The sequence below is a fragment of the Lipomyces doorenjongii genome (genome assembly GCF_038497915.1).
Source record: "Lipomyces doorenjongii strain NRRL Y-27504 unplaced genomic scaffold V1508scaffold_146, whole genome shotgun sequence".
Classification (NCBI taxonomy): Eukaryota; Fungi; Ascomycota; class Lipomycetes; order Lipomycetales; family Lipomycetaceae; genus Lipomyces; species Lipomyces doorenjongii.
In genome coordinates, this window is record NW_027118213.1 from 342 (window position 1) to 23,151 (window position 22,810).

The 22,810-nt window shown below is 45.4% G+C and overlaps 6 protein-coding genes across 6 annotated transcripts; 5 read left to right on the forward strand and 1 right to left on the reverse strand.

Annotated features, from left to right (window-relative positions):
* Nucleotides 1-344: 344 nt before the first annotated feature.
* Nucleotides 345-713, reverse strand: V1508DRAFT_61239 (uncharacterized protein). The gene has a single exon (XM_066942975.1). The coding sequence runs from the start codon at nucleotides 617-619 to the stop codon at nucleotides 413-415; it is 207 nt and encodes a 68-aa protein (XP_066792308.1). The 5' UTR covers nucleotides 620-713; the 3' UTR covers nucleotides 345-412.
* Nucleotides 714-2,921: 2,208 nt separating this feature from the next.
* Nucleotides 2,922-3,815, forward strand: V1508DRAFT_61248 (uncharacterized protein). Its single transcript, XM_066942976.1, has 2 exons — nucleotides 2,922-3,416; nucleotides 3,486-3,815. Exons 1-2 carry the CDS (start codon nucleotides 3,184-3,186, stop codon nucleotides 3,610-3,612), a joined length of 360 nt encoding a protein of 119 aa, XP_066792309.1. The 5' UTR covers nucleotides 2,922-3,183; the 3' UTR covers nucleotides 3,613-3,815.
* Nucleotides 3,816-5,143: 1,328 nt separating this feature from the next.
* Nucleotides 5,144-7,146, forward strand: V1508DRAFT_464975 (chondroitin AC/alginate lyase). Its single transcript, XM_066942911.1, has 3 exons — nucleotides 5,144-5,553; nucleotides 5,623-6,445; nucleotides 6,516-7,146. The coding sequence occupies exons 1-3, from the start codon at nucleotides 5,542-5,544 to the stop codon at nucleotides 6,908-6,910; spliced, it is 1,230 nt and encodes a 409-aa protein (XP_066792310.1). The 5' UTR covers nucleotides 5,144-5,541; the 3' UTR covers nucleotides 6,911-7,146.
* A 4,216-nt stretch (nucleotides 7,147-11,362) lies between these two features.
* On the forward strand, nucleotides 11,363-12,978 carry V1508DRAFT_407112 (uncharacterized protein; the record flags this gene model as incomplete). Its single annotated transcript, XM_066938832.1, has 8 exons — nucleotides 11,363-11,423; nucleotides 11,703-11,769; nucleotides 11,790-11,952; nucleotides 12,028-12,123; nucleotides 12,197-12,374; nucleotides 12,432-12,495; nucleotides 12,535-12,654; nucleotides 12,714-12,978. 8 exons carry the CDS (start codon nucleotides 11,363-11,365, stop codon nucleotides 12,976-12,978), a joined length of 1,014 nt encoding a protein of 337 aa, XP_066792311.1.
* A 1,724-nt stretch (nucleotides 12,979-14,702) lies between these two features.
* Nucleotides 14,703-18,002, forward strand: V1508DRAFT_61299 (fungal-specific transcription factor domain-containing protein). The gene is made up of 3 exons (XM_066942977.1): nucleotides 14,703-15,170; nucleotides 15,222-16,388; nucleotides 16,444-18,002. The coding sequence occupies exons 1-3, from the start codon at nucleotides 15,016-15,018 to the stop codon at nucleotides 17,882-17,884; spliced, it is 2,763 nt and encodes a 920-aa protein (XP_066792312.1). The 5' UTR covers nucleotides 14,703-15,015; the 3' UTR covers nucleotides 17,885-18,002.
* Nucleotides 18,003-20,129: 2,127 nt separating this feature from the next.
* Nucleotides 20,130-22,466, forward strand: V1508DRAFT_464977 (alpha/beta-hydrolase; the record flags this gene model as incomplete). Its single annotated transcript, XM_066942912.1, has 8 exons — nucleotides 20,130-20,514; nucleotides 20,567-20,910; nucleotides 20,965-20,989; nucleotides 21,047-21,101; nucleotides 21,152-21,411; nucleotides 21,466-21,767; nucleotides 21,813-21,951; nucleotides 22,000-22,466. The coding sequence occupies 8 exons, from the start codon at nucleotides 20,130-20,132 to the stop codon at nucleotides 22,143-22,145; spliced, it is 1,656 nt and encodes a 551-aa protein (XP_066792313.1). The 3' UTR covers nucleotides 22,146-22,466.
* Nucleotides 22,467-22,810: the final 344 nt, after the last annotated feature.

Sequence of the window (22,810 nt, forward strand, 5' to 3'; positions counted from 1 at the left end):
AAACACAGCGATGCCTATGCGAATCGACTGATTTAGTGTTATACAGTTAGCGTGGCCATGTCAGCAAGGCTTGAGGTTTGTTACAGTAAAATCATTTCGATGTTTTATGTGCAGGTGCAAGTAGTCGTTTAATAGTGCGGCTGCTGCAGTGAGCTGAGGATTCTTGAGCAGCGGAGACGCACATGCTCGCGTTATTGAGAGAGGAGATTTGAGGATCAGTGTCCTGAAGGAGGACGATCGCGTCCCAGGGTTTTAACTATTTAGCCGGCCCCATCGATGCTTGTTCCCTTGACCCAAGTCAGGAAATAACTTACTGACTAAGGCGACCAAAACAGTATACTACACTTTTCGTATGGAAGGGTCATAGGTGATTAACCCGGTAAGTTACTGACTCTCCTTCCGGCCCCCTTCCTTAGACCATACGAGTTTCCGTGTCAGTGTAGTTACGCAACAGATTGCGAGCTACTCCGATTTGAATGATCAAACCGGTACAAATTGGGACACCGAAAATATGTTGTAATATTGAAGCACACACTAGCAAACAAACATGTACATGACTGAAGGTTCCTATGACCTCTATATATAATTGAGTCATTTCCTTCTGGAACCTTCTAGGCATTCCACCCAATACCCAATTGCGTCATGCTTACATAGTGCTAGAATATTCTGCAATCTACTATCGTAGGCTAGAGTGTTCTACATATTTCCACACATATGTTTTGCGACATTAATGGCTATTCTGGGTTTCCAACCAAACGCTATATGTCAGTCGGCAGCAGGACTGGAACCCGGGCTGTCTAGATTCGCATGGGGATTCAGTGACACCGAAAATTTCGCTAGTTTTTTTTAGGCTTTATTGCAGCGGCTAATTGCACTTGTTCAAAACCGTCAGGTAGGTGTTAAAGTTGGGAGAAACATCGAAATTCTACCCGCTATTCCTTTTTGGGACTAGCTTAAAAGTTTGGACCGTACCATGCGATACAAAGCCATATGCCCTTCGTCATAAACGCGTGGATGACGCGTCAAGAACTACGCCCTTTGCCATAAATAACTACTAGTGAATTCTACCACACAAATGACACTATCATTATGGACCAATTGGGAGTTGCGGAATCCGATGTCAACGTGTTAGCCATCACACGCAACCTTCCAGCGGTGGTAGGAAAACGTGTTGAAAATGGTATGACGCGTCACCAGGAGGCCCGAAGCATTCTTTCTCATTGTTCTTGGCGAGTGCGCTTCAAGAAACAGCAAGATGACCAGTGGGAATCACTGAGTTAACCGATGAATATCATGGTCATCAACCTGAAAGGATTAACCGTTCGCATAGGCGGAAATCAGATCCTTGAATGAAGAGGCCAAGCAGGCGATGCTGGCACTTGTGAAAGACTCCTCAGCACAACATACGAGCAGCAGACAATACTCTCGAATCATTGTGTGTGTACCATCCTGACGATGTTGCAAAATTGTCAATATTGCAGCGGTGGACAACAATCATCAAACAACTCGTGTAGCACTCATGTTTCATTACCAATGAACAGACACACTCATATAGATGGATTTGGAGCAATCAAGTAAGCTTAAGGAATCCAGAACTTACCGTTGTCGAAGCTAATAACATATCCATAGAGACCATAATAGAGACCATAGTATTTCCGGACGTCGCGCCTAAGGTAGTCATCACCGATGCTGACAAGGCGTTGATGAAAGCCTTGGCTGAAGTATTTCCGCAAACTTTCAATCACATGAAAACACTGCCACCGAATGTTCAACAGCGTGCCGCAGTTCGAGAATTTCATGGCAACTGTCAAGAATTTCGGACCCTGAACCGAGAAAGATATTGAGAAAGTTACAGCAACTTGAGAAAGATGTTGCTTCACAAGCTGTTGGCGACTTAAAAGCACAATAGCGGGATGATCGTGAGTTCAGAGGTACGGAGGTCAACTCCAGCTAGTCCCAAAGAGGAATAGCAGATAGGGTTACAATGTTTCTCCGTTTAAATAGGTGTTTAAAGCGGGTAACCTCCCCAGCTGAAGGCACATAGATCCCTATATAATTAGACGGATATGTCGACATCTGTTGTTCTGCGCACTTACCTTCTTATTCTATGAATATTGGTCAGTTGAAATGCTATTCAAGGTGACATATAATAACCTCAAGAATGGCTTGCTTTTGTGAGTCTCTTTTCCAACTATTTCCCTCGTCGCTCGAGGATATCTCTTTACGCGAATGACTACTTGGGCCGAAAAACTTTAGCCAGATTGGGATTTACGCCGTTGTTCAGGGTCCTGGGTCAGGGGATTCTGCGGCGTCCACTCCAAGTCGCAACATCTGCCATCGACGGCGCTTGCATTCTACGCGGGCATAGTGGCTACATAATACCGATGATTGTTGACCTCGTTTCATATAGCCCGCGTATCTCGCGTCGCTGGCGGAATCAAGTCCATACACACAAACGCAGACAACATGCAGTACGACATTGGAGAGTCTTCCGGCTGCGAGGGCAAGGTCCTATATGACGTAATCCCGAAGCACGACAAGCTCTGGATCCACTACCTGTATCTGCGAAAGCTCAACTTCCTCCTCCTCTGCTCTATGCTTACACAAATGACAGCAGGTTTCGACGCTTCGATGTTGAATGGTCTACAGTCACTCTGAGAGCTGGCGTCAGTATTTTGGACACCCAACCGGTGGCCGTCTCGGCGCGATGTCGAACGGCATCTCGTTTGGCATTTTGGTGGTTATGCCGTGGGTGTGCCCAATCTGCGAGAAGTTCGGACGCAGAAAGCCGATTCTTTGAGGTTGTGTGGCTATCACCATCGGCGCCATTCTCCACGGTGCGGCCCAAAATTATCCGATGTTCGTAGCCGCACGATTCCTCATCGGCATGGGTCTCGGAACGACGCAGACCGCTGCACCGCTGCTACTCATCGAATGCGCATATCCGGAACAACGAGGCAGAGTCACATCGTTTATCGAGCCGGCCTGGCCTGTGGGATCGTTTTTTACGTGCTGGGAACAATGCTACTCGCTATGTTGTTGCTACAGGTGCTGAGGGAAGGCGGCAAGAGAAGGAATATAGTGCCTCGGATGACGATTTTAACGAGTGGATTGCATGCGATGGCGAAGTTTGTGGATGGAAACGAGGTGGATATTTTCGCCGCATTCTAAATCGTCCGTGCAATGGCGACTAAGCTCCCAGTTTCAGGGTCGGGCGTTGTGATCAATCTCCTCGACCCAGGTCTCTGCAAAACGGAACTGATCCCCAATCTAGGACCGGTGTATAAGTCGGCGGTCAAGTTACTTCGATTCTTCCTAGCGCGCACATCTGAGGAGGGCAGTCGCAATCTGCTGCACGCAGCCATGTCGGGCGAGGAGAGCCGCGGGAAGTATTTGTCACAGTGTGATATCAAGGAGTAAGTGTACTTGCCTTCCGAGTATCGCAGTCCCGGGCCCAGAGATGAATATACTGACAAGATATGCAGGCACTGGTTTGCACCGTTCGTGACAAATTGGAAGGGACAAAATATGCAAGAGAAGGTTTGGACGCAGTTACAGGCCGGATTGGAGACGATCGAGGCAGGTTGTGTGACCAAGGCTCTTCGACTCTGATCTCGGCTTGCAGATTAAGGTTGGACGTGGGTTTAACGCACTTTCTCGATAACTACAATTGCACTAAATCCCACCAGTCAGTTAGAAAATATCAATGGGACGAAAATCGAAGAGGTCACATAATGGAGAAGCGAATGCGAAGGGTGAGGAATTGATTTCGGGTCTTCAAATATGCATTGTTTTCTTAATACTTAACAGATGATATATACTTCCAAAATTATATTTAAATATGTCGTATATTTACACCAAAGTTATGCAGTAGAAACAAAAATAGAGTTTTTTGGGACTAAACTGGGTGCACCATACCGCCCCCGTCCGTCATACAACAAACTTCAGTACTATACTGAAAGTAGACTAGCTATGTTCAATACCGAAGTTAGACAGGATCCTGATTCGACGATATAAATCCTAACGCGACATAAACTAGTTATATTGTTCGAACAAATAATAAAAGACTTAACGAAAACAATCAATAGAAGTCAAATCAATTATGCAGTATAGAAGTAAAGACAAAAATCAATTCTAAATTTCGAAAGAATTTGGCACACTGAACTTCACATCCTATAACAGAATTGAAGCATGAAATACTAAAGATATCCAATGAGCTCCCAAATAAGAACGACAAATCAGTGAAGGCCACCACATGCGAGAAGAACTACCTTGTGCAGCACAGCTTCTCAACCAAAGAAATGGAGGAATAAAGCAATTGTTTAGGTTTTGTCAGAATCTACACTAAGGACTGCTAGGATATAGGAGTCGATTACAAGACAAAGATCTATTGGAATAGTATCGACAAAGAAGAAGGAAAGACGGGGGAATACAGAGAAAGGACAAACGGAAAAAGGTGACGTAGGGTATCGGGAAGCTGGATAAATGAGGAACCAGGACACCAATTGCCCCCAGGATTTCGCGAACACTATAACTCATAAATGTTCTCTAATAAAAACTATCTAAATGGGAACAATCGGACGAGAAAATCCAAAAGCTGTTGGGGCCACAGAAGGAATGAATTTCCCTCTATTGGACGCTAGTACGATGGTTGACAGTCTTACAGCAACGGGGTACCCTGCAACACCGGAGTTGTTGAAAGAGATGGCTGAAAAAATTCGCACTCGACTTTTCGCGTCGCGTCAAACCAGAGACAATTGCAAGGTGAGACATGGCGTTTCATAGAAGCATACCCTCGGGAGCTCGACGAAAAATGGCGCAATTTGCAGTCAAAAAGTATAGGCCGCATCGAAGGCTGCCAGAAAGGCTAGATTTGGAGAACTGAGTATCATTGTACTGTAGGATTTGTATTATGTTTTTCGTTCTTCTTCTTCTTAGTTATGTCGGACTTCTATCAAATTTCTATGATAAGCAATCAGAAAGCGCGAAATATTAGGATTAGGGCGCTTTCAACAACTCCTCTCCAGGGTAAGGGTCTCGATTGCTCCCTGGAGCACAAAGTACTCCAGAATAAGTAAATGTTCTGTTGTCAGGTGCGGCGCGGTTTTTGTGAAGGTTGTGCGCCCGACTCCGAGAGCCAATACCGTAGACCCTCAATTTGGACACACCCCGCACACTTCAGGCATCTTCGGTCCTCTCACCGGCGATTCTCCCGCATTTCCTCCGGGGACCGAAGGAAATGCAGGTCGTGCTCCACACTTCCGTTTCTGGGCATCTGCGATCCTTCTTTTCAATTCCCGAGCGAGCGAACCTGTTCTCCCCGCGGTCGTCGCGATAGCCGATCCAATCAGCTTCATTCGCGTTCCCACTCCGAGCTTTAGCCCGGATCCAACTAGCGAAGACTGGTCAATCCACTCAATTTTATGTTCTCAATAGGGTATAAATAGAGTGAACGCCACTAGCTGTCCTACCTCCCAGAAACAGCAGAACTGTCGAGAGTTCCATTGGGTCTCTTCTGGGATTCAACGGTTACAACGAGCAATGTCCAACAAGGTCAGTGACTTGAATATATACCGCCTTACCATGAGCTTCTGATGAACGCTGAAGCTGACTCAAATGCAGCACCAGATTATCCCGTTTGTCCTCTGGGCCGTGGCCATGCCATGGGCCAGCATGTGCAATGCTCGCACCCTGGACATTCCTGGCGTATACGGACCCATCCAGCAACTGGGCTCCCAGAATGGAGTCGACGCCAGCCAGTATTTTAAGCAGAAGCCTGGCGACTTTGTCCATCCGGGCATCTGGCACTCGCACGAGGATCTCGAGCGCATACGCAACGGTGTGTTGACCAACAAGGAGCCCTGGGCTTCCGCGTATAAGGAGTTCAGCGCCGACACTTACTCGCAGGCCAATTACACCATGCAAGGCCCCAAGGCATATCTCTCGCGCGGCCTGATCAGTAACTACACGACGTTCACCCACGACGTCCGCGCGGCCTGGCAGAACGCCCTGATGTGGTACATCACCAAGGACCAGGCTCACTGGCAGCTCACATCGGACATCCTGAACGCGTGGGGCAGCACCCTGACAGACATTGTGGGCGTCGATCGGAGCCTCCTTGTCGGCCTCGAGGGAGACCTCTTCGTCAATGCCGCTGAGATCATGCGTTGGGAGGGCAACTGGACCGAGTCCGGCGCCGCTTGGTACGGGGGCGCAGGCTTCAGTAACCAGCTGTACTGGCTCTTTTCACGCCAGTCAGTCGTGATCGGCCAGGCCAACTACGGAATGATCAGCATCAAGGCCCTGTTGAGCTTTGCTGTCTACCTCGACGACGTTGATCTGTACAACTATGCTATCAATGCCTACGTCAACGACCGCTGTGCCAGTGTGTTCTCGCTCTACGAACCAAGGACCGGACAGAGTTCCGAATCCGGACGTGATCAGGGTAAGTATCCATTCGACGTATCCAAGAGCAACCGACTTGTGCCAGTCAAGCTAATTCGTGTGATGACTAGCCCACGCGACTTCCGGAATTGCCTGGACCGCCTTGGCAGCGAAAACCGCCCAGAGTCAGGGCACAGACCTGTTCAAACTTGGAAATAATCTTCTGCTCAGGGGAGCCGAGTACGGCGCCAAATACAACCTCAACTACAACGTTCCCTACGACCCGGCTTGGTACCGGTGCGAGGCAGTGCTTGTGGATGGGCCCTGGGCGAATATATCGGAGCAGGACCGAGGAATAACGAACCAACGACCGATCTGGGACATGCTCTACTATGAGTACGTGGTCAAGAGGGGCCTCCATGCCCCTTTCACCAGCATGGCGGCCAAGGCAGAGGGCTTCGAAGGACCCGTCTATACGAACGTTGACGACCTGCCCAGTTGGGGCTCCCTGGTTTTCGCCTACTAGGTCGGTTCACTGTAACGCGCACCACAACGGATGCAAGATGGTAGAAGATGGTTCGGGACGTTATAGCTATAGCTTTGCTGTCGATAGAATGTCTATGTCTATGAAAAGGGGCTTTTTGACCTCATCTTCCCGGCCTTTTTATTTACAATAATATACTCATACGGTATGAACCATATTTACATAGTAGCAGAGACAGGGATCCCGGCTGATCCCAGAAGTTTATCGTTTCGTCTGGCTCACGTTGAAATTAAGTCCCGGCGTCTCGTCAGGCTCTCATCTGGTGATGGTGACCCTTTGTAATTTAATCCCGTCTTTGCTTAGCCTCTTATCTGGTGCCTGGTAGTTCTGCATAATGACGATGCCTCCGATCGCCTACTAATGACACTTGTTGCTGTGACGAGGTGGAGCCACAACCTCATTGTCGGAAACTGTTGAAACTGCAACTATAAGAACTGCTTGTTGAGGATTAGACACATTGCGTACTACTACACAGTATTTCTGAGTATATATAGAGGTTCAATTACCTTGGATACGATAGTTAAGACTACGGACATCCAGCAACCCTTTTTCCTTTTATTTAAAAGTTCTAATCGAGCTTACTTCCACTGTGCTCTACCAATCAATATCGCATATTTCAATAGGAAACTAGTCTAAAGGCCATGAACAGTCGCAGTAGTTTGCGACGATCAAAAATTCAAAATTATGCAGTCCTTGCTTGAATGTAGCTTAATCTTACACATCTATAGGACTGGACAGGAATAAGTATTTTGCTTAATCGTATTTGATATTATTGCAGTTCGTTGATTGGTAAGTGGGTTAGGGTGCTGCTAGTCACTATTCGCGATTGGTAATTATTCGTAGGGGAAATGTTAGAATCATGCGAAATAAAAATAGGTAGGGTAAGTAACTAGTGTCTATTTGGCCTGAGTGGAGAGCCCGGGTAACATCTAGAAGTTAAAGTTTGCTCCCATCTTTAAGGGCTTAAGGGCTATAAATATACGATAATACGAATAATTACCTATAATCGAATCTTTATATTCGAATTGCGAATATTCGTACGAATACTTGTAAACTGGTTATTCGTGTCCAGTCCTACACATTCAGTGCTACATGCTTCATTAATTGAAGACGAGGCATAATGATCGACCTCAAGTGCAACTGTTCAAATCGCATCTCGATAGTCCATAAATCCGCTGAGATCAGTTCACAGTTTGGATGAATACATTTATTGCTCGAAACCAGTTAAAAACACTGGAATTATCTTTGGAATTGGATCGCAAACACACAGCTACAGATTGCTGAATACGAATCCTAAGTCGAATAATCGCCCTTGCACCTTGCCAATTCCAACAAACAGGGTTTCAGGCGCTGATGGGAGCTCCATATAAAAGTGTAAACGGAGCTCCACTTTGATCCGCACGTGACCTGGCTCAGACACGAAATTTTCGCGTTGAGAAATAGTAGAGCCTAAAGTTACCCTACAACCGCTAAACGCGACTCTAGTAATTAATAATAAAAGCTTTACTCGCTAATAATTCTCTCCCTCTAATTTCTCTTTCGTATCAATATTTGATATTTTTGAACTGACCCGTACCAATAAAAAGGGAAGTCGCCTTGAGACTATACGGCCTTCACAGTTTATAGAGCCTCTTGAAGAAGATACAATTACTGTCTCTTCCCCTTCCCCGCCACTGCCGCGAGAAGAGCGTTTCGAATATCACCCCCCCTCGTGATTCAGAAGACTCTTTCGATACTCCTCTACCACGCCCTCTGCTTTCGAATCCGGACCAGAGTTTACAGAGATTGGACCTATCAAAAAAGGCCAGAAAACAGATGTCCAGGGCCCTTCAAGACTAGCATGGACCTATACAATGGAGGAGGGGTTGTTTACAGCTCTCTTGGATAAGGGTTCAGGCTTTACAAGAGGCCTAGGTAGACGCTTTGGAGGTCGTCCGATCAAGAGCCCATTCAAATGTTCAACACGTTCTATCGATCGAGAAGTTAACGAACAAGGAGTCAACAAGGCTTATTACAAAGATTGGAAGTGGTTGCTTGGTCAGTCTGGCTTTGGGATTCACCCGGAAACTCGTTGTGTTACGGAAGCTCCAGAGGCATGGAATGAGGTGCTTAGGGTATGCTTTCTAGTGGCTAATATTTGCTAACAAATCAGCACCGAAAGTCATGCAAATGGCACCGTTATAATGCCCTTGAATCACTGAACTTCTAGATGAACTATACGCCCCTTCAATAGCTACCGGCGGCTAGGCTACTACGCTAATAATCGACCTTCAGATTCCCCCAGTGTGTTAGGTAGTATGAGCCATATGGTAATACATATTACTATATATGATATCATATCATACCGCCCAAACCCGTATGATATGATACGATATGGCCCCTGATGATATGACCATACATTACCATAAATAACCCTAAACCTTAAACCTTATCTAGGACAGCAGCGTAAACGGTGCCTAGATATTTTTAGGCTAAGAGGTTAAAAGACTCAAGACAATTCCGCAAATTAGTGTGTCCAACGTGATTACCAATCTCAACAACACACATTCTACCAATCGATTTACATAGATTCGCAGAAATGGGTTCGCAGGCTTCTGACATGCTCTCACAATTTGATGGCGAATTATTTGAAGTCCTTGGTTCGCCGATTGCTCAAGGACTGTCGTCGTCTCAGTCTCTAGCCACGTCGACGGCTACAACTACAAAGCCCAGGCGCTATTCTAAAGTTTGGCTTCACACCCCGGTAGGCCGTAATGAGGTCATTCTCAACAACAAGGGCAAGCCAATTTGGCGATGTAATATTGTTCGACCGACTATCAGGAATCTGGCGGAACCACTGCCATTTCCAATCACTTGAAGTTGCGCCATGATATCGACATGTCCTCTGCTCAAGAAGCTCGAATTACCTTGATGCAGGCCAAATTGCCGAGGCTTTTAAGAGCGCGCGACAAACACCTGAGTACAAACGTCGCTGCCTCTCTAGTGGTGCTACTCGGGAATTTGGGCCCTGCAGTCGTCGAACAACTATACGTGAAATGGATTACGACCTGTGGCAGCTCATTTCGCATGGCTACATTACCTGAGTTATGGCTTTGCTTCATTATCTAAATCCAGAGATTGACAATTGGCTACTAATTGTGTACCAACAATACGAAACTGGACGTTAAGGTTCACTTTACAGTAGATATTTGGACTTCTCAAATGCTCTTGCGATTCTTGGTATAATTGCACACTACATATCGGAGTCAGGCCAACTACAGCACTACGTTCTGGCCATAAAAGAGCTAGATGGCAGGCATTCAGGGGAGAATCTAGGAGCTTGCGTAATGAGTGTCATCAATGATTATGGAATTGCTACAAAAGTTGGATACTTTGTGATGGATAATGCAAGCAACAATGATACGATGCAAGCTCTTTCAAAATGTTCGTACAAACGCTTTAGACCACCTCCATCACTAACACATTTATTTAGCTTAGTGCTTTTCGATCAATATGAAATTACATACGACACTCAGATTTACAGACCTCGTTGTAACGGTCATATTATAAACTTGGCGGCTCAGTCCTTCTTGTTTCCTACCGACCCTGAAGCTCTTGCTGTAGAGAATAATAGAGGCTTATTGACAACACCTACAGGACTAGAAATGCAACAATGGCGACAAAAGGGACCTCTAGGAAAGCTGCATAATATCGTGGTGTATATTCAGCGAAGCACACAACGGTTGGCCAATTTTAGATTAGTGGTGGCCGTAACCTTGTACGAGATAATTCTACACGGTGGAACTCTTGGTATATGATGATTAGTACTGCAACGAAGCTCAAGACAGCAATCACCATATTTTGTCATCAATATCGAGAGAATGGCGATGACTTATTGTCAGAAAAGGATTGGCAGGATTTGCAAAAAATTCAAGACTTCCTTCTATATTTCTACGACGCGACATTAGTAACAGAAGCGCAACTATTGATAAGGTGTTACCAACAATGGACTTCTTGCTTGAACAGTTTGAGGGGGCAAAGTGTGCCTACATTAATGACCCTTTTATGAGTCCTTGTTGTAACTCAGGTTGGGCTAAGTTGGATAAGTATTGACGGAGAGATCACCAGTGTATATTGCTGCCTTAGTATTGTCGCCGCAATGGAAATGGGATTATATTGACAACAACTGGCCTAAAGAGTGGCATGCACCTTGCCGGAAACAAATGCTTGACTTTTGGATTACAGAGTATAAGTCTACCGCAATCTCAGTTCCTACTCAGTCATCAGAATCAGCTGGTCGTCCCCTGAACTCATTCCAGAAGTGGGCGGAGAAGAAGAGAGGGTCAGGACGAATACACTAGGTATCTCGTTGCTCCAGTGTTGCCTGAGGTCACAGACCCGCGAGCGTGGTGGTTAGAACCTACCCAGCGGAAGTCTTACCCAGCGCTCTCGATCATGGCATTAGATGTTTTGTCAATTCCGGCGATGTCCGCAGAACCTGAGCGCTTGTTTTCAAGTGCAAAGATAAACAATAACGGACCGTAGGAATCGACTTGGGATCGAGACTATAGAGGCAATTGAGTGTCTCAAATCGTGGTTGGGTAAAGATAGCACTGTATCTTTTACTGACAGTGGTCTCGATACGTCCGGAAGAGTTGGACTGAGATGCCCTTACACGCTGTCTGACACTAACGAAGAAAAAGGGGGGCTTATTTCAGTCCGACGCAATAGTAGGTAACCCGACATTGCACAAGGTAGGTGCAGTTTATAGCTTGCTAATACAACTCCCATTTAGTCCGGAAGGGGTTCTTCGATTGCCACGGCCTGCTTCATATCATTTTGTCAAAGGATGGCGGGTCACAGTCATAGTTTACAACCATAGAGGTCATACTGAAACGCCAAAGGTTCATGTGACCGATGAAGTACGAAGATATATCGATGCGCATAAGCTCCTTTCTCTGCGGCAGATATATCAGAACTTAGTTCGAATGGCAGATGACTATCAGTTTGAGAAGAGGGACCTGAGCACAATAACTAGGCAACAGGTCTACAACGTCTGGCTCTCATTTACTAGAATGCTGTGGGAAAGAGATTCTAAAAATGACTTCTAATCCGCCCAGGTGCTCATTAGAGAACAAGATGGCTATCAGCTCGTTGAAGACCTCCAAGAACCAGGTGTTTCACTAGCGTTCGTGACACCCTGCTTGAGTGATACAGTCAATTATGATCGGTCGAAAATGCGAAATATTTGTCGACTCTACATTCAATACAAACAAACACGGATATGAGTTGTATTGTGTTCTCACTGAGTACGACCTTGTTTCTCTTCCTCTTTCCTACCTTCTGCTAGATACCCGTGGTATTCGGGAAGATGGCAAGAGGGGATCGAAATTGACAGCGTGGTTTACTGCTCTGAGGGATGCCGGGTTAAATCCCAATGTGGTACACACAGATAAACACTTTGCAGGTGACTAGATATTAGCCTTGCGCTTGAAAATGCTGGGATTCTAATTCTGCGAAGTAGAGTTGACCGCCGCTCGTCTTGCTTTCAAGAGAAACAACCCTGCGTGCAAGCATCATCTGTGTCTGTGGCATAGCCTGCGAGCTATAGATTAGCATATCACTAGTAAGACGAAAAATAATGGGGCTCACTCAGTTGAAAATGCTAGGAATTCCATCCGGAAAGGCGCTTTGCCAGAGTACTTGCATTTCTTGTCCGATGAGTCAGAATGGATTTTGTCAAATGAGTATGCACCCGAGAGTAAGCCGCGAAACTACGCGCTATGATTAAGCGCCATCTTTTGAGGCACCCGCTACCAAAGGTTGTTGGCGACTTTGTAAAGCATCCACGAGCTCTTGTGTACGAAACATATGAAGGAATTCCTGCGTCTGCTATTCGTGAAATGCTTGATTACTGTGGTTCTGTAGGCCAGCCGAAGGTCTTTCGATACCTCTGGATTAACTGGTACAGACCTGAATACGCCCAAGTCGAGGTGGGAGATTGCTTCTATGTGTGGGCGACGTGGGTCGGATGCCATAATCCCAATTTCGCGTACCACGATGCGACTTGAAAGTCACTGGCGAATCCTGAAAAAGGATTACATTTCCCGTTTTATTAAGCCGCGACTTGATGTGCTTTGTTACGTACTGTTTACTGATCTTGTTCCTTCAAGTATTCACTTGCAGTCAAGGGTCGAAGCAGGGCGCGAGGTGCCAAACATCTACAATGACTTTGTTCAGTTATGGCGAAGGTGTGCAAAAGCCATCAATTGTACAACTGTCGTCAAACGCGACGAAGTCTACCGTGCGGATATGGAAAAATGAGTTTGCAGTTGTCTTTCTTTTATTTTTAATTCACGATATCTCTGCAAACATCTGGTATCGTTTTATTCCTCACCGCATCCTGATGGAAATGGGATGTTTGTTGTGCAGCCACCGCCCGCATTTCGAGCGGCATTATTTCAGGAACGCTTGCCCTTCATTAGTTTCAGTGATGTCCAGCTGGCCGATAGTGACCCGGTTATCAGTTCCGGTATTGGCCAGAATGACTATGTTGAGGAAGGTACTAGATCCTTAACGTATGTTGAGGAGTTGGAATCGCTCCAACTTCTGCCTACTGAGCATCCTGAGGCAGCGGAAGAGAATGACGAGGTGGCAATGGAGCCTCTTCGGGTCTTTCGTTGGCTATACAACAATGCGAATCAAACCCTGGGATGCAGTGCGCCCTTAGTCGGTTCATTTTGAATAAGGAAGCACTTCTAGTTCAATACAAACGACCATATGAAGAGGCTCTTGGAATTTCTCGGTCCGTCGGTAAGAATACGATGAGAAAGGCTGCGAAGTCTCACTTTCACATGCGGGACCAGAACCAATCTCGCCCCCCCGGTAATGAATTAAATTTGGCGTAGTTGGGTCGGTTCTAATTTTCCAACATTCGAAAGATCAAAAACGTTCAAGTATATCATTGTCTTGTTCAGTATCATTGAGTTGAAGAATTTCTGGTGAGCTGGGTATTTGCATGTACTTGCAAATTAATACTGGTACTTCTAAGTGCTAATGGGCTTCAGGCTTGCATAGGTTCTTCTTTAGTTACTATAGTTTATCGTGTTATTTCAGGGTCTTAGGGTTTGAAGTCTGAAACCCTGACTGCATGTGATGTAGTTTGTGTTGTTGTCGGCGGGATGTAACGTACTTCCCAAGCGAAGTGAACCGCCCATCCATTTCATCATATTAAATTAAAATATTCAATCCTCTAGATGGGCTTTGTTAGACTAGATAGTATACATCTATGCCAACCATTTTTAGATATTTAAAGTTTATTAGGAAAGAGATATAATGGTAGGGTTTATGATTATCTGTAGCAATTAAAATAATAGTAATAATTATAGTTAAATATAATTAATTTATATGCTTAATAGAATCCTATGGTACAGTAATATTTCTATTTTATATGCGAATCACATCCAAACTTCTCGTGTGAAGCACTTTACAGCAGAGTGGCGGAAGAATTGGACAACTCTGAGATTTTGCACCAGTCTATTTTTACTATAGCGCAAAGTTCCACTAAAGAAGGTACCAAGTCCCAGACAATGGTACGGCAGTGTTAGTCCAGCGGGTCTTGTGTCGACCTATTTAGGAAGGTCTTCCTTACCACCTCCACCAAAATAAGGCGGTGTCATGTTTGCGAGTACCGCCAATGGCTTTTCGCAGTCGTTGGGGCGGCAGTGGCTAAAATATTGTCCCCCGTTGCGGGCGTGCATCCCGAAGAGCGAGCGGCTGTGCGCTGAGGCGCTGAGTAAAGCCTCAGCGCATTGAGCATCGCAAGGCGTAACCGCCAATTTTTGAATGATAACATAGTTTCAAAATCCGGGGTCAGGTCTTCAGTCCAAATAATATACAAGCGGTACCGTCAAAATATTGTTGAGGCAAACCCTAAACCATTTCCCCACTTTTTATCCGGCCATCTTTAGATCTTAGTCAACTTCACCTTAACTGTGTTACTTCCGAGTAGACCCGCTATTTGAAGAACGTTAGTTAATAAGATTTAAACTGAATGCATTTTGTCGATACGCATATATGCTACGAAATTTATCTGAATAAACGTCAACATGGTAGCTCAATCCACACCTCCTATGGAAGACGACATCAGCGTGGACGGAGGCCTCGACACCACAACGTTTCTCCCTGCGCCTCTTGCGTCCCAAGGACGGAATACGCAGACGTCAGACTGGACACAAAATGACGTGGATGAGGATGGACCTGCGTACGTGCCTTCCATCCTACTGATCTAGTTGAGTCTAATATCCCCAAATAGATGTCAGGCGTGTCGGAAAAGAAAACGCAAATGCACTCGGTCGCAACCTTGCTTTCACTGTGCTAAGCTAGGTGTCGAGTGCTCTTACGATGATACCCGATCAAAGCCAGGTATTAAGCAGGGTGTGATTGAGGCTCTAACACAGCGCATAACAAACTTGGAACGAATGTTTCTCGGTCAATGCATGTTAATCAGACAATTATCAGACCCGTCCACGGGCCAACCTTTAAGCATACGAAAATCTGCTACAGGCAAAGATGCACAACAAGACGGTGGATCCCTAGAGACTCAGGTGCAGAACTTAAAGGATGACCTTTTGAATCTGTGCAACACTGCTATCGGAGGCGATGAAATTGCGGACACCACTTTAACGAATGCGTTGGGGACAAAGAAACGAAAGAGAGATTCTAATACTGGTGTTGAAGACTTGAAGGATCATCAAACTCCTACCCGTGGTGCGGATACTTCGGCAACGGCAACTTCGCCATCTTCAGCGAAGGATGAAAGCAAGAAAGACCTCCCTTCGCCAACACTGTCCCACGGTCAACCTTCTGTAGCTCATTTACCTCCAAACGATGAATTATACGATCTTATCGACCTCTATTTCAAGATAATCCATCCGTGGATACCGATATTACATCAGGCTACATTCATACACAAAGCACATGATCCAGCGGAACGCGAAGCTGTGGCCACGGTTTTACATGCCATAGTCGTCGCTACGATGAGGTTTTCGTCGTATTATAACAAAGCAGATATGACAGTAATGGAGGATACAATCAGAGCTTGCCGGCATCATGTAATAATGTTAAGTATGGAGATGTTTTCGGTCGAAAACCTGCAAGCTTTAGTCATTATTGCCTTTGACACTATAGGATCTGGGAAAGGTCCAAGATCTTGGGCCATAGTGGACTCGATGACCAGAACCGTGGAACACTTGGAGCTTTCTTTCGAGGACTCTGATGACGAGGAGACTGGCCGGCCACAAAATCCAATGCAGAAAGAGAATAGCAGTTCCAGGAAAAAATATTGGTATCGAAGAGGAAATAAAATGATTAGACGGATGGCCTTTTTGGCGAAACCCAAAAGTTGGACGGAGTCGGAAGAACGTCGAAGGTTGTTTTGGAATGTGTTTCTCCTCGATAGATTTTGCAGTGTTTCCACAGGGTACGCACTTTGCGGCGAGTTTTTGGATCGCAAGAAACTACTAACCCGTGACCAGATGGAATCCAAGTATAAAAAGCGTTGATATGCACCGGAGGTTACCCTGCGAAGGATCTATATGGGAAGCCGAGACACCCGTAGTAACTCGATACTTCGGTATGGGTGACGTCTCTCAAGACTCCTCTGGCGAAGTGAATATCAATTCGTCAACAACTCACCCGCCATCCAATTTTGTCCCAATTGGCACTAACGGATATTCCGCAAAGCAAGGCAATTACACGGAGGAGACAGCGTCTCTAGGTGCCTTTGCATATTGCATTGAAGCTACGGAGTACCTTTCTCAGATTACTCAATTTTTCTTACAGCAGAATGTCGACCCCAACAATGTGGAAAACTTAGCGCATTGGTTGTTTCAATTCAGAGAGCTTGATCTGCGACTTGTACAGTGGAAGCGTAGTCTTCCAAGGCAATGGCAAGAAGCCACTGTCCACGAGACTGAGCCTAGAATGGATCCGAATTTGACATTGGCGCATATCACGCATAATACTTCGGTTATACTACTTCATCAGTTTATGGCATATCCTACGGCAACCTGGAAATATAATAGTATGAGATCATCGCAGTTTACCAGCGCAGAAACATGCCTATCGGCAGCCAGAGAAATTTATACTATCACGCACAAATATCTCACGTATAATTCTGGAATCACTAATCCCCAGTTCGCATTCTGTTTGTTTATTGCTGGCAGAGCTCTACTGGCCCGATCGTTCTTCTATCAGCAAGAGCTAATACCGGAGTATCATCATATTGTGCAATGTCTTTTAGATCTTTCGCGGAGATGGCAAGGTTGCGAAGACTCTTCTCTACATCGCCGTCACGAGTGTGGAGATGACCTGGCTCTTCGATTTGGTCGGAACTTGCTGCGTGCTGAAGCTCACGCAGGCGAACTGAAGACTAGAGTCGATATTCAACAACCTGTATACTCAATCGATTCAGAGCAGGACGATGCAAATGCACCCGATATTGAAGAGACTCAATGTTCGCCGTCAAGACGCACTAGTCCAAACAGTTGGAATTCAAGTCATCCAGACCATATGCCTTCGACATTAGCGGTAAATGCTAATAGGACCCAATTACAAAATGGTGGCAATGGCGGAATTTCACTCAACCTTGAACCCGGTCCGGAATCTTTATCTTTTGCGTCCCCTCCTTTGCCCTTATCGTTTGAGGCGGATTCAAGTATTTATGGCAATACGTCCCAACCGTATTTCATGCCCGCACCAGAACCATCGCTAGGTACTCCTAATTCAGCACCCTTGGGGCCTAGCTCTAGGATAGGGCCTCTAGACTCAGGTACCGATATGACTGTGAAGCAGCTAGAGGCTATCGCTAATGCATTTGGTGATCCCTCATTTTTACAACTTGACAGAGTTTTGATTTTCGGAGATGACAGGAACCCCATGACTGAATATAACGGTAGCCAGCATGTTCCAATTTAGCATATATTTTGCTTCGTAGGAAGCATAGGCTAGAAGTTGTTGATTATTTTAAATCAGTCAAATCTGAAGGGTGACTGTCATTTCTTTCAGGGGTTCGTATACGAGAGTTTTAAAAGTCGACTTTTCAGTCAGAAATGTTATGTTCGTAATTGGCTTCAATATCCACTTAAATAAGTTTTCTGATTCTACACAATAAACTTCAGAATTGTTTCATTTCTGCAAGAACTGATTCAGCGCCAAGGCAGAAAATGTGCAAGCTTCGCCTTGGCGCAATGTGGACAGAAATAAGAGAACTGAAGTATAGGACGAAGCCACACTCTCCATGGGAAGAGAAACACCATCAGTCATTTTGACATACTGAGTGCAACATTGCAAGCCGGACTAAGTACGGGGTTCTGATGTACTCGGTGAGGTGGAATGGTGGAGCAAGTAAGTCATTTTGATTATTTTTACAATGATACAGTACTCAATAGCGTCTAACCTGTCATGGCCGTCATACATTTAACCGCTGCCGTATTTGCAGCAACTGACCTATGACCAATTATGACAAGACATATCAGATTGATCTTCAAAATACAAGCATCCTATACATACGCCCTCCAAAGCATCAGTAAAAGTATATAATCGTACTCTCCATCTTATACATGAGTCCTCCAACACATTGGTAAAATCGGATAAACAGCAACACAAGATGTCACCTAAAAGGAAGGCCGCAATCCGAACGCAAGGAGATCGATGTACTACGACGACAGCCCAGACACATTAAAAAGAGCGGTTGATGCAGATGGGACGAGTGAGCCGGCATATAGAGTGGAATAATAAAATTTTTCTGTGCAATACTGATGTAACATGACTTCCGTTGACCGTCCAATATTAGTAGTCGATATTGGCCTTTAGTCCGATCCCGAGTATATTTATCGAAGACTTCTTGAAGCCATTGTCGCCCAAGGTCATTAGTAATCCAGCCGTTGGTGCTCACATCTATCGTCCAATTCTCTGGTATGTCGCGAAACCACGGTGATTGGAACACTTTTCCCTTGAAGATCACCATGGGTGGGAGAGTCCATCCGGAGGAATTGACCGCTTCAACAACCGTCACCCACTCCCGATTCCCGGGCTGTTTCAGAAACACCTTCCCATATCTTTCAGCAGAAGTTACAATTTTTGAGGTCCCGATAACACCCATTTGGAAACCTGTTTCGTCGAAGTTGTAAATGTCTTCCTCAGCAATCCCATAACTCTGAATCGTGTTCCGTACAAGCTCGAACCAGTTTGCTATGATCTCGGGGTCTTCCATCTTTGCCCATTGATGATCGTATCTTCGCGAGTACTTTGACTTCAACTCAGGGTGTCGTGTAATAAATTACGTACCCCGCAGAGAAGACAAGACCCGCTCTGCCGGCGGCGGTCAAGCTCCTCCTTGTCCACCCAATTAGCGCGCTTTAATGATCTGGCCGCACTTGGTTCGATATAAGCTACTTCCCTGTTCCGGCTCAAAAGTTGTTGATAGGCGAGATGGTTCAGATGAGGAATCTCTAGGAAGAGCCCAGGTTCATCCAATAAGGTAGAATGCGCGTGTAAACCTCCTTCCGTACCGGCACGTCTTCTTCTCCCTTGCACTATACTCTGCACACTGCAGAACACTGGCAGACCGTACGCATGCATATCGGAGAGAAACTTCGAGGTGCATGAGTCCGTTACGAAGGAGTACATGCAAGACGGCATGATGAGACTCATGGTACTGTAGAGCGACGCGATTTAAACTTGTGAAGAGATTTTGGAAACGATAGAAGCTGCTATTGCAAAATAGAGCAATCTGTTTGAACAGGTCGGTCCGGAAGAGGCAAGCAAACAAATTGAGTCATAGCTGAAATCGTTACGAGGGTCGAGTCAACGGTATCAAGAGAATTTTAATGGCTGGAGCAACGAACATAGGCACGTAACATACATCCCCGCAACGCAATCTGTCAAACTTAGCCTAACCTAAATTTAGAGTAGCCAAAATGGTTAGCGCCAAACCTTGAGCCTGATTAAGGTATCCGTAATCTGACACCCCCGCATTTTTAACTCCTGCAGGCGGACATCACTCGGCAATGCAATCAGCTTTTAACCGAATAATGAAATACTACATAATCGGAAGCGGCCCGCTCTTTATCCCGCCATGAGATTCTATTAAATACTTAAGCAGCTTCTAATAGCTAGAATTATTTTACAGACAACTGCCTTTCGAGGGTGTTGCGTTAAAATGGTGTCGGTTACGCTCTTCTTTCTTACCTTGGCACTGTGCTTCTGCAGTGTGGTTACGGCATTTACAAATAGTCCTCCTAGAGTCACGGTCACGAATGGGACATTAGTCGGACTTAATCTCCATGACTTTGGACAACATGCGTTTCTGGGAATCCCATTCGCCGAACCGCCCGATGGCAATTTGAGATTTCGACATCCACGGCCGTATGACTCAAATTGGAATATACGGAATGCCACAGAATATGGTTACTCATGTCCCGGATATGCACAATTTTCTCAGAATCGGACAATGAAGGAAGACTGTCTTACGATAAATGTCGTTAAGCCGGATTTTATTAAGGAAGGAGATGATGTACCGGTCCTAGTGTGGATCTATGGTGGAGGTGAGCTTGCTAACAGTTGAAGCCCACCAGTCAGCTAATACCTATATATTAGGTTATAACGGTGGATCCTCTGCTGATCCAACTTATAATTTGTCGTATATCGTTAATTCTTCGGTGGCAATTGACAAACCCATTATAGCAGTTTCGTTTAATTATCGTCTTTCCGTATTTGGCTTCATTACTGGTGATGATATTTATCGTGAAGGTAGCGCCAACGCCGGCTTTTTTGATCAACGCCTCGCTTTAAAATGGGTTCAGGAAAATATCGCGGCTTTTGGCGGAGATCATAAGAAAGTTACCATATGGGGTGAAAGTGCTGGTGCATTTTCCGTGGCCTATCAGACGGTTGCCTTCGATGGTAATCACGAAAATTTATTCCGTGCGGCCATCATGGAGGTATGATACTTTTATCTATAGCACTAAATAAACTTCCAACTGACAGCATTGTAGAGCGGCACAGCCTTGGGTCCGACATGTAAGAATATACAGATCTTCTGGCTCGTGATTTACTAACGAAACCGAAATACAATAGTTGCTCATACAGACAAATACATCGACAATTACAAAAACCTCACGGACAGCCTGAAGTATATATTAATACGATTAACTAACGACACTCCTCCTAACATCTATATAGCTGCACGAATGCCACAGTTCCTCTCGATTGCTTGCGGGCAATTAAGTACGAGGACTTCTATGCTTTAGTAAATCCATACGTGTGGGGACCAATTATCGATGGCAACTTTCTCACAAAGTCGCCTGCCACTCTAATGAATGAAGGAAGTTTTGCTCCAGTTTCATTGTTAGTCGGTAGTAACACCGATGAGGGAACTGCTCCATTTTGGGGACCGAGGGGGACGTTAAATACAACTGAAGACGTTCGCAATTGGCTTTACAGTGAGTCTTCTTAATATCTGGTATGTACACCAGGATGCTAAGTCTGTTATCTAGGTCTGTGGCCACTGCCGCCGGCAACTGTGGAAGAATTTTTGAAGTTATACCCTGATAATCCGGCACTAGGTTGCCCTTTTAACGCCGGAAACATAAGTTTTGCTGATCAAGGTCTCCAGTATAAGAGAGGCGCTGCTATCGCAGGTGATGTGTTCATTCAGGCGGGCAGACGTGAGACTGCACAAAAGTTCGCCCAGAAAGGAAATACCGTTTACTCTTACCGCTTTGATCAATATCCTTGGAATGGAGTTGTGAACCTGATCGCGACCGTGGCACCTGTTTATGCGACACATTACTCCGAGGTAGGTTTACAGGATCCTTTGTGCGACTTGTCTGAGACTGTGTAGATTGTATACGTGTTTAACAATCCATCTTCGACAATTCCGAATACACTTGGACCGTACCAGTCAGATCATGATCTTTCAGATTTGATGGTCAGGAGCTATATTGCTTTTGTCCACGATCTTGATCCAAACCGTCATGGAAGTAAGTTGAGATACCCATAAGTGTCTTCTCATTTCTAATAAAGCCTAGTCGATAAAATTCCATATTGGCCAGAGTACGGCGATAAAGCATCAAATTTTGTATTTAAAGCAAATAGTTCGAGAGCGGAAAATGATGACTTTCGCAAGGAGCAGTTGTCGTTTATATCAAGTATATGGAACCAACTGCTCAGTTGAATTCAATTTTTAATATTCAACGAATTGGCTGTGACCTAATTGTTTTTTTGCTCTCGCTACGGTGCAATGTCGGCAATATCGCGGGTTCCGTTGGGGGATATAGTGATGGTTGAAAGTTGTTCCAAGGTGAGTATTGACAAATGTAGTTAGTGCAGCGTAATTATTCCTTGACTCAACTGAAGAGGCTGGTATCTTACAGCCATCGGTGGTGGAAAGGGCGGTTTAGTAAGGGGGTGTAGCTTTATCCTGGCCGAAAATATAAATAAACTCGAAGACTATCGGAGTCATAATCGGAGCTAGAGTGAGTTTGTACAATCATTGGGTGCCTTCCCGTAGACATATGGGCGCCGCCAGACGTGCAAATTCACAGATCTGGTCGTTACGTAAGCAATCAGAATTTGGCGCGCGTCCCGGACGCAAGGCCCCTACCCCCTACCCAGACTCTAGATTCGCAGACCGACCTCACAAACTCAAATTCGACAACAAACAATCACGTGATACAGAACTTTTGGACGCATCTTCACCTTGGATACATCGCAGTCCTTGGAGTAGTTGGGCATTGGATGACAGGTAGGGCTGCTCCGAATACGAATATTCGCAGTAATCGGCATTATTCGTATTCGTTATTCGCAAGTCCCAACCACTGCGAATAATATTCGCTATTT